General features: G+C 52.3%; 1 protein-coding gene across 1 annotated transcript; it reads left to right on the top strand.

Moving 5' to 3' along the window:
- The first annotated feature begins 4,814 nt into the window (after positions 1–4,814).
- BATF (basic leucine zipper ATF-like transcription factor) lies at positions 4,815–10,409 on the top strand. Its single transcript, XM_009909394.2, has 3 exons — positions 4,815–5,067; positions 6,837–6,941; positions 9,874–10,409. Exons 1-3 carry the CDS (start codon positions 5,002–5,004, stop codon positions 10,078–10,080), a joined length of 378 nt encoding a protein of 125 aa, XP_009907696.2. The 5' UTR covers positions 4,815–5,001; the 3' UTR covers positions 10,081–10,409.
- The last annotated feature ends 316 nt before the right edge of the window (positions 10,410–10,725 follow it).

Below are 10,725 nucleotides of genomic sequence, written 5' to 3'. Positions count from 1 at the left end.
ATAGCTCCACCCCTGCACCTGAGAAAAAAGCTTCATTAATAGCCCTGAAGTATTCACCCAGTGCTGAAGTGATGAGCAGTTGAAAGAGTCTGTGAAGAATTGGAGAAGCAGGATGTTGGAGCAGGCTTTGACCTCAGGACAGCAGTGAAGGTAACACAGCCATCCCAGAGCAAAAACCTCTGTGGATGGTGCAGTTAGAGAGCACAGCATGTTGCATGGCATAGGGGTGCAAATGCAGTGTGCTTAAGGGAGACACTTCTGGGATTTCCACACTTTGGTCTGATTGCCATTTATCAGACATTTGGGGTGTAAAGTACCTATTTCCTGTATATTAGCAGGTTACACCCAGCAAGGACTGAAGTTCCTGTGGTGGGAACTTGCTTTCTGCTAAGTGGGATGAATTTGGTGGAATTATTCTAGAGCTCTCCTGCCACAGCCTGGCTCTCACACTCAGCTTGGCTAGGATGCCCTAGTGATGGAGGCAAGTCACCCTGCCAGCTGGGGAAGCTGCCCATGTCATAGGCAGGACCAAGATGTGCTGACAGAGTGGCTTGTCTGGTAGAGAACAAGGACTTTGTTGAACACCACCATTCACATAACACCTCTTACCAGCAGGCTCTCTTATCAGACAGTGTTGCAAGTGGCCAAGTACTGTAAGAAATTATTTGGCTAAAATGCCAAATGTGAAATAAAACCACCTTGGAGGCTGAAGCTGGTAGCTGCTCCTGGCTGGATTTTCAAAGAGCTCTGTGCACTGAATGCAGACAGGCTGGGTGAGGTGGAAGGGGTGAGGTGCAGTTTTGAATGTTGCTGCTGTAAGCCTGCAGCAGGTCAGAGGGCTGGAGCAGCAGCATGAGAAGGAAACTCTAGCAACCACCTGTGCTGAGGAAGCTGTTTGTACCAGGTGGGATGCATGCACTGGGCTTTGGAGGCAAAGGGACTGGTTGCAGTTAAGGCTGAGAAATGCCCTTGTGCTCTCTGGGCTCTGAGGATCCTACCTTAGTGGCTTTAAAAAAAAAAACCTTCCCTTTTCCTTAGTTAAACCCCAGGAAAATAACTCCAACCTGTCCCACAAAGGCAGGATTCAACCTGAACCCTTTCTGACAGAGGTTTTGTTCCCAGCCACTTCGTATGAAGCAGCTTGAATAACTTACATGAACTGCTCATCCCAAGGTCTTCCTAACTTCATCTTGCTTTGCACCTCAGGCCTGAATCTTTCCTGCTGCAGCTGGAGCCTGGTGCTTCTTGCCCTGGGTGGCTGCACAGAAATCATGTGCCCACCTTTTCCATTACAAGGTATCAAAGACTGCTCCTTCCTCCCCACCCACTTCCCGCCCCCAGGACTTCTCTTTTCTGGGCTAAATGGACTCAACTTCTTCACTCTTTTCTCTTGTGCAAGATTTCTCTGTATTCATCCACTGTGTTGTTTCCTTTTGGACTTTTCCTCTTCAGGACTCTGAATGGGTCCTGGCACTACACAAGCAGCTCAGGGCAGTCGCCTCCTCTGCCTTGCCCCCAGCACCGCAGGCCAAGGCCCCTTTGCGACGCCTCCGTGCTGCTGGGGGAGATTCAGCTGACGATGCTCTGCAACCCCCAGATTTTTCCCTGCCTCTCTGCTGCCCAGTAGGTTATTCCCCAGTTCTGCCTACACCTCACTTTGGTTTACATTTGCATTTGTTCTTGCTGAACTGCACCTTGCTGCCTTCAAACCTGACAGCTGAGCTCTAAGCCCAGCTTCCAGAGTCCTTGCAGCCACTCTGTATCGGAAATCACAGAATCAGCCAGGTTGGAAGAGACCTCCAAGACCATAAAGTCCAACTGATCACCCAACCCTATCTAATCAGCTGGACCATGGCACTAAGTGCCTCCTCCAGTTTTTTCTAGGGACATTGACCCCACCACCTCCTGGGCAGCACATTCCAATGGGCAATCTCTCTTTCTGTGAAGATCTTCTTTCTGAAATCAAGCCTAATCTTCCCCCTACACAGCTTGAGACTGTGTCCTCTTGTTCTGGTGCTGGTTGCCTGGGAGAAGAGAACAACCCCCACCTGGCTACAGCCACCCTTCAGGTAGTTGTAGACAGCAATGAGGTCTCCCCTGAGCCTCCTCTTCTCCAGGCTAAACAAGCCCAGCTCCCTCACCTGCTCCACATAGGGCTTGTGCTCCAGACCCCTCAGGAAAGAACAGGACTCCTATCAGGAGCACCCACTGTTATTCAGAAGGGACAAGCACAGAGCTGGATGTCCCCAACATTCCCCTAGAAACCTCTGGAAATATCCCTGCCTAGTCAAGCTGCTGCTGTGGCACTAATGTAACACTTGTGAGTTCATTGAGTGTCACTGACAGCAATTTCACAGCTGTGATTAAGATCAAAAAACCTAAATGATCCCAGAGAGAGTCAGGAAACCTGTAAATCTAGTCACATAAATCAAGCATGGAGATTAGGTGGCTGGCTCTTGAGGCTTTTCCTGATAGCAGTGCAGAGGGAGGGCCTGGGGAGGGGCAGCAGGATATCAGCTTACTTGCCCAATAATGGAACCAAGATATTCTTCCCTGAGGAAGGCATTCCCGCTGTCCTGCCCTGAGGAACAGGTAGAGCAGAGCACACCAGGCAGTCTCTGAGACCTTGGCAGAGGAGCATGGGTTTCCCCAGGAGGGTGGCAATCCAGCGGTGTGCTTCCTGGAAAGGAAGTGCCACGCAGCGTTGCAGAGTTCAGAAGTGTAGCAATACAGCAAGCAAATGGATCCTCCAGTGGCTGTGCCACCAGCCAGTGCCTTGGGAGTCATGAACTCAATGCCCTGTGAGCCCTTTGTCTCAGGTGCCTTCAGCTGCTCCATTCCCAGGTGCAGCTATGCTGGAGGAGCTTGGCCTGCAACAGGGGGCTGCACTGCCAGGAGAGGAGATCCCTCAGAGTGGCTCTTGCCAAGCAAGCAAATCCTCACAGCCATGTTTGGAAGTGTGGAGGATCCCAGCAGGCTGGGAGAAAAAGTATACTGCAGGCTGTGAAATGTGCAGACAATATGGCTAAGGGTAGTGCACCAGTGCCCTGTACAGGATGTTTCTAAAGAGGGAAATGGGCCAAAATGGAGCAGCTTTGCTGCTGGAGCTAGGGCAAGTGATTTCCCCAAGCTCATAGGCAGCCACATGCAGTTCTTGCTTTTGGTCATGTTTGCCTGTGTTGGCTCCATGAGCAGCAGGGCTGAGAAGAAATGCTGCCAGTACCCACACAAGTGTGCACTGTGCTCCAAGAGTCTGCTTCTCTGTGTGTATTTTCTCTTCTGCAACATGGCTGCAAACCCAGAGCTGTCAGTACTTTTGCCCTAATGACAACTGCATCTGAAATGCCCATGCTGATGACCTGCTGCTGAGCCTTCCTTACTGCCCCTGCTTGAGGCAGGAGAAACTCAACCAAAACACCAATGTGCAACAAAACCCAGTAGGTGGGAGCTGGGAATTACTGCTGTCCAAAGGAGTGGGTTTCTCTGTATGGGTTTGTGCCTCTTTCTGTATCTACTCCTCATGGCACATGTGAGAACCTAGTTGTTTTGAGGACCTGTTGACGTGGGGCCTTGGTTCACTCTACTGGGTCTGGTGAGCAGATCAGAAAGCAAATGGCTTCTTTGGCACTCCCTGTTCCTGTCCTGTCACCTCCAGAGCAGCTAGCTTGGTGTACCTTGAGGGCACTCCTGAAGCACTGCTGTCCCAGGGACTGCCTGCATGTCTTCAGTCTGTTGAAGCTTGTACTGAGGATGGAACTAGTCCCACACAGCACAGAACAGGGTAGAACCAAGGGGATACAAGTCAGCCTCTCTTTGCTGCTGTCTGCGTGGCCCATGCCCAAGCTGGGTGCTGGCAGAGGGACCAAGCTCCAATGTGCCATAATGCTCCTGTCTCCCTATAGTCCTGTCTCCTACTGGCAGCTATGGTGAGAGGGGAATGAAGGGGAGCAGGCAGGGAGTTAGGACCAGTGCATGAGAGTTTCACACCCCCCCGGGGTGTAGTCAAGGTCATGGTGTGGAGTGAGAGTTAGATCTCAGGTTTAGCTTCTGGGTCCATAAACCTTTCTGTGCCAGGGTTGATGTGCCCCTTATGGGCCAGTGGGTGGTTTAAAGTGCTAAAGAATTTTGCCTTATAGGAAGTGCAATTCCTGCCCAAACCAGTCTAAATGTTCAGTGCTCCTAAGCCTTTCTTCTTGGGTGGCACTGGTGGCTCATCATGGACACGAGAGCTGTGCACAAACAGCATTTGTGTGGCACCTGCTGGGAGTACCCATCCCCTGCCTGGGACTTGCATCAATGGTATTGGGAGCAGTGGGAGGGCTGGGCTGGGCTGTGGAGAGGTGGGTGGCCGCCTGGGAGTTTCCCTGGCTGGACTGGGACTGCAGGGACTGCCTGGACGTGGACTGAGCTGCCGGGGCGCAGGGCCGGCCTGGCACGTGGTGCCCCTGGAATTTCTGGGGCTCCTGGCAGCCCCTCCTCCGCAGTGCCCTCCTTGGCAGGCCAGGTTTCACAGCTGGGGCTTTCTTCCTTTCCATCTCTGCTCTTTTGCTCAGAGGAAATCCAGCGCGCTGTTTTTCAGCTGCCTGGAGGTGGTTTTCGGGGGTTTTTCAGGCTATTTTGAAGAGCATTTTTCCCAGATGTGCCTTTTTCTTTCTTTTGGTTTTTAATCTCTCTCTTTTTTTTTTGTTTTCTGTGACTTTTCTTCTTCGCCTTAAAGTTTCCGGCCACGTGACTTTCAGCTTGCATCCCCCAGGCTCTGAGAAACCACAGGAGGCCAAGACCTAAAGGGAAGGTGCAGAGGCTCTGAGAGGAGAGGCAGAGAAAGTAGCAGAGTGTGGGGCAGGAGGACAGTGTGCCTCTGGAAGGGGCAAGAGCTGGGAAGGCAAGGGCTGCCTCAGAAGAACGGAGAGCAGGGCAGAGGGAAGTGAAGTGGAGCAGAAGACAAGCACTCCAAGAGCAGAGAGGAAGCTGAAGAGGCCCTGGGAGCCAGAGGCAGGAGCCATGCCCCACAGCTCTGACAGCAGTGACTCCAGCAGCTTCAGCCAGTCTCCCCCTCCCAGCAAGCAGGTAAAGCAAGGACCCTCCCCCAGCTCTCCCCAGCTTGCGAGTCCTTCAGGGTGGGCCATGGGTGGGCAGGAGGAGCAGTGGCACCCACCGCTGGCCTCTGCACAGTGCAGTATGGCTGGGCTTTCTAGGAACAGCTGTGCTGAGAGGGATGTGGGGCTGAGAGGAGAGCCCTAGCCACTGAGCAGGGTACAGGTGGAGAGAAGAGACTTTATTTCCTGGGGCTATGTCAGGGGCAACCGAGAGGCCAGGACCCTTAGGCACAGTGGGCCCTACAATACACACCAAGCAGGCAGCAGGCAGGAAGCTTTGGCATGAAAGTCGGTGCTCTGGTGGGGAGCCTGAGCAGGCATCTCCTCACCATGGACTAGGACACCTCAGGAGCAGCATTGCTGTTTCTCAGGAAACCCAGAAAAGCCCTGCCTCTTTGGAACTGCTTTCTTTTCTGTTCAGCCTCAGAGATTTTTCATCTCAATAGTGCTTGACAGATTTTGTATTGTTACACGGGGTACTTTCATGGTAGGTTTTTTGCTGGCACAAGTCTGAGGTCTTTCCACTGCCTTTTCTGGCTAAGCTTTATTATATAGGATCATAGAACTTCTCTGTCATTTGCCATTTATCTAGGCTTGGTAACAATGGCAAGTATTCAAGGCTTTGTTCAGAAACCTTGGGGATGATCAGGGCAGCTGATTTTGGGCTTGCAGCCAGGGATGAAGCAGCATGCTGGTAGAGTGCAGGGGTTGCCAAAGCACAGGGACTGGACTTGGTGCAGTACGTGGGAGCTGCTGGTTCTGAGACATTTGTAGGGCATTGAAGTCAAGGATAAAATGGTTAAGTTCAAAGAAAATAAAAGATCTTGAGTGGGTTGGAGGGAAGAGAGGATGTGGACAGACTGATGGGCTGGGAAGATAACTCTTGTGGCTGAGTTTTGCAGTCCTGTGGAGAAGTGGTGGTGTTAATGTTAGAGAGTCCCCTAGAGAGGCAGTGCAACATGAAAATAGGAGCTGAAAGAGCCTGGGTGATGGTTTCAACTGTCAGAAGGCAGCAGCAGGACCAGATCTCAGCAGAGAATGTCTGTTACCTGAAGTTCATGACCTGGAACCTAGACATCAGTGCTCTCCTCTGCCCAAGGGGCTTGGGAGTATTGCAGTCAGCATTGCAAACATTGCTACCAAGGGACTCCAGAAGAGAGCAAGCACAGAGATCAGAGAGCTGGAGCACATACAGTCTGGAGGAAAACCAAAAGCCCTGAGTCCATCTAGTTGAACCATAGGGCTCTGCAACAAATAAAGCCTGAGGGAGAAGGGTGGGACCCACAGAGATAAAAGGAGTATAACATAGGCTGAATATCTGGGAAGATGGTTTAGCCAAGAACTGGAATATTCATCTGCAGTGCCATATCCCCATGGAGAGATGGGGAAGGGAAATGTTTTCTGTACAATGAATTCTAGTTGTCTCTTTTCCAGAGAGAGCTCCTTTCTCTAGTCCCTGAATCCATATACCAGGCCTGTGTCTTGGTGGAGGGAGAGTGGTTATTTCCTAGCTGTGCTGGGATGCCCAAGGGTATCAGAATTGCCCCTCCTGGCAATGGAGATGCCAAAAGCATCACACATCCCTGGGACACAGCTTTATCCAGGTGCTGAGAGTGTATATCCCATTGTCCTGTGTTTCAGTGATACTATCTGCTGTGCCCACTTCTCACCTACTGTTGCACAGGAGAATCAAGACAAGGGAGGGGATGCCCCAGTTATTTCCATGCCTTGTTTCCCTAGGACTCTTCTGATGACATGAGGAAAGTCCAGAGGAGGGAGAAGAATCGCATCGCTGCCCAGAAGAGCCGCCTGAGGCAGACCCAGAAAGCAGACACCCTGCACTTGGTGAGCACTCCCACCCTTCCCATCTCCAGCACCGAGGGCTCCTGTAGGGAACAATGTGCTTTTACCCTGGGGACTTGGAGCAGAGAGGCTGGGTTGGGGCAGGACAGGAAAAGTGAGGCCAGGGCAGGATGTAGGAGCCGGAGCTCACAGTGAGAGCACACAGCCCAGGATGACTAGCACTGAAGCAGTTTGGTTTGCAGCTAGTTTTAAATCCATCTTTATCTCTCAGTCTGACACTACCCATTTCCTCTCCTAACCTCTTCTGACCAGCTCAATCTTTGAAAAGCACAGGCTCACCCTGGCTGCCTTCCCTTGGCTTGGTTCTCTGTGCCATTGCTTCAGCAGTAGTGCAACAGTGCACAAGGATGCACCACCTACAAGGTGGCAGGACTCTGTCTTCACTGGTGTGGATGGTGGTGTAATGTGGAGCCAACTGTGCCACGGCCTCTGGTCTGCTCCCTGAGGTGCTGTGCAGTGTAGATAAATAAATATCAACCCTTCTCTAATATTTGTAAATGTGCCCATGGCAGCACTTGTGTCTCTTCCTACATCTGCACACTTTGCAGTGCCTGGAGGCTTTTCCTGTTGTGGCCTGTGGGTTTTCCATCCTTTGGTTTCCCCCTGCTGTCCCAGCCTTCTCCTGGGGCACCATGGCTACCCCTGCAGCTCTTCCCAGTGTCAGAATTAGGCATCTGCTTTTCAGTTCACTTCTGGCTGTGTGTGTTTGGGCAGGACTGTGTGGTCAGTGCCAGAGCACAGGGGTTGTGCTCCTTCGCATTTTGCACACAAGTGCAGTCCTGTGTGTTTTGGGCTGCTGGTGGGCAGGATGCAGAACATGCAGCCTGCAGCAGGCAGAGACCCATCTTTATCCCTGCACTGGGCTTGGCTGCCCTTTGAAAAGGGGTAGTCAGGCTTCTGTTCAAAATAGCATCATTTGACTTAGTGGTCTTCATATTCACCCAGATCCCCACTATGGGGAAGAATTCTTGAGATGTCAGTTCTGGACCTTCCTCCTTGCATAGTGCACTCAGTACATGGTTTGACCTGGGTTTAAAATGGAGATTTCAGACTTCTCAGTAGCTGATGATGTTTCTAAAGCTCACATGGCTCTAGCCTGATTGGATGACATCTGTCAGCAGCAATGGCTCTGAGCAGCTGTGCCTGAGAAGGGTGAAGAGACACACTTTCTTTGGGGTTGGAGCTCTTTCCTCTGCAGGAAAATCTTGCCTAGCTGTGCCCCAAGAAGAATGAGACTGCTCATCTTAGAGAAGAAGACAAACCATTTGCTTACAAGATTATTACTGCTCAGTTAGCATTGATAGCACACAATCCTTGTCTTCCCACTGGAATGGGAGCAGGGGTCCTAAGCCCAATTTGGTTCAGACAGAGAAGACCCTGGCAGGCAGCTGGAGAAATGCAGAGAGGCAAGTAGAGGATGGATGGTAAATATCTTTCTGGTTCCTGGTGGACAGTGACCTCTTTCTGCTCTTGGGTTCATTCCCTGAGTGCTCTTTGCCTTTGGTTGGCTCTGCATGAAGGAATTTGCTTCTCTGATATTCTGCCTAGAAGAGCTGCTCAGCTTGAGCTGCGGTGGTATGAAAGGAACCAGCAGCCCCATCTGCCCCAGGTCGTTGTAGCTTGTGTTTAGAGGGGAATGAGTCATGGCTCCCAGCCCCTTTAGCTCTTGAATTCAACACCAGTTGTGATTTCCAAAGCATTTAGTCACATCTGAGAGATGTTTGCTGAGTGACCCCCTCCTGTGACAGCTGCTGGGTGCATTTTAACCCCTTCGCAGGGAGTGGGCACCGTCAGAGGTCGGTGTGGCAGCAGAGGAGCGAGTGCAGGGTGACAAGTTTGCTTTGCTGAGGTGATGGTACAGCTTTCCAGTCCATCAGAGCACTGGGTCCCGCTTTAGCTGTCTTGGATGAGTTTGCAGAGCCTGTCACCGTGTCCTTCCTCCCTCTCTGGTCCTGCCCAGGCTGCTGGCTCCATGGTCTATTGGTGCCTGGGAAGCTCCATGCCGGAGCAGCACCTCAGCTGCAGCAGAGGTAGCAGAGGTTGCAACGCTCTTGGGATCACTGGGACAAGGCTGAGCACCGTTGTTAGCCCCTTTGTTGTTCTTCTCATTAATAACAGCAATTCAGTTCTTCTGGGGCCTCAGTTTCTCTTTTCTTCTGACTCAAGTGTCTCCCCCTCCTCCCCGCCGCGCTGCTGGTTTCCCCGGCTGCTAGCAGGAAGCAGTGAGTCTTTTCTTTCCAGGGCAATGACAGGTTTCCTGTGGCAGGTGGTTTTCTGGTTAGAGACGGCGGTTATTCAGCCTGCCCTCCCCCTGGCCCGGGAAGCCAGCGCCGCTCGGGGCCTGCGTGAGAGGGAGCGAGAAAGCCTGGGTGGGAGCAGGCCGCAGTCACTTCTCGTAAGCCAGGCCTGGGGAGCGGGGCTGGGGCCGCCAGCAGCGCCTCTGCACCGCACCTGGCCTGCTTGGTGGGGGGACAGGGGGTTGCCCAGGCATGGCTCTGTGCTGAGTTTAACAGAACGCTCATGCTGGAAACTCTGCAGGGCAGAGAGCCATGGGATCTGGGGACTGTTTGCAAAGGCCTGCAGTGATAGGATGAGGGGCAATGGTTTCAAACTAGAGAAGAGTAGGTTCAGATTGGGTGGTAGGAACAAATTCTTTACCAGGAGGGTAGTGGAACACTGGAACAGGTTACCCAGGGAGGTAGTTGAGGCCCCATCCCTGGAGATACTCAAGATGAGGCTCGACAGGGCTCTGGGCACCCTGATCTAGCTAAGGATGCCCCTGCTTACTGCAGGGGGCTTGGACTAGATGACCTTCAGAGGTCTGTTCCAACCCAGACCATCTATGATTCTATAATCTTCAGCTCCCATGTCCTCAGCTCATTCCTGTGGCTCCCTTGTGGTCTTGTCTCCTCAGGAGAGCGAGGACTTGGAGAGGCAGAACGCTGCCCTGCGCCGAGAGATCAAGCAGCTGACAGAGGAGATGAAGCACTTTGCCTCAATGCTGAGCTCCCACGAACCTCTCTGCTCTATCTTGACCTCCCCTCCACCACCTCCAGAAGTGCTTTATGCCACACACTCCTTCCACCAGCCCCACATCAGCTCCCCACGCTTCCAGCACTGAGTCAGCCGGTGGGAGGGCAGCCTGCCAGCTCCACTGATGGGAGGAAGCAACTTTGTGGGGCTTGCTTTTCCATCCAAGAGAGAAGGATGGACAGACACCTCTTCTCAAAGTGTGTACTCTGAGTGAGATGCCCAGAAATGGCAGAGACACCAGGAGGCATTTTTGGGCAGTTTCCAACTTCAGTCCTGGGAAGAGAAGTCATTTGCAAAAGTTCACCAACCCCCTTCCTTGGTGCTTGCTTGGGCATGATGGCAGGAGTGTGGAGCACCAGCAGCCTCTGAGTGAGCAGCTGGCTGTGGCATGCAACAGCTGTAGCTCCAGGGAGAGGAGCTGGCATGGGAGCAGGGGCAGAGGGGAAGGTTGGGGGGCACAGAGAACCGGGGCAAAAGTGGTTTATTTTTGTAAAATAAATATTGAAAAATGCTTAAGTGTTTCCTAAATAGGGCCTGAGTCTCTCCTGTGGCACAGCATGGCACAGTGAGGGTGCAAGCAGCAGGTGCAGAGAGCTTGGAGTCCAGAGAACAGCCCTACAAATGTTGGTGTCTAATCCAGGACCAGCAGCTGGATCCTGACATTTAGATGGAGGTCCCATGTGCATGGGCCGGGCAAGCTGAGGGACAATGGTTTGTGTGTTGATGGAGTCCT

Source organism: Dryobates pubescens, chromosome 5 (genome assembly GCF_014839835.1).
Source record: "Dryobates pubescens isolate bDryPub1 chromosome 5, bDryPub1.pri, whole genome shotgun sequence".
Classification (NCBI taxonomy): Eukaryota; Metazoa; Chordata; class Aves; order Piciformes; family Picidae; genus Dryobates; species Dryobates pubescens.
Note: the sequence above shows the minus strand (reverse complement) of the source record. Positions and strands in the feature narration are given on the sequence as shown.

What these genes read in the sequence shown, in the direction of transcription:
- BATF (XM_009909394.2), top strand. Translation starts at nt 5,002, where the DNA reads ATGCCCCACAGCTCTGACAGCAGTGACTCCAGCAGCTTCAGCCAGTCT. An exon ending in CTCCCCCTCCCAGCAAGCAG is followed by an intron (nt 5,068 to 6,836) that starts GTAAAGCAAGGA and finishes TTGTTTCCCTAG; the next exon opens with GACTCTTCTGATGACATGAG. An exon ending in AAGCAGACACCCTGCACTTG is followed by an intron (nt 6,942 to 9,873) that starts GTGAGCACTCCC and finishes TTGTCTCCTCAG; the next exon opens with GAGAGCGAGGACTTGGAGAG.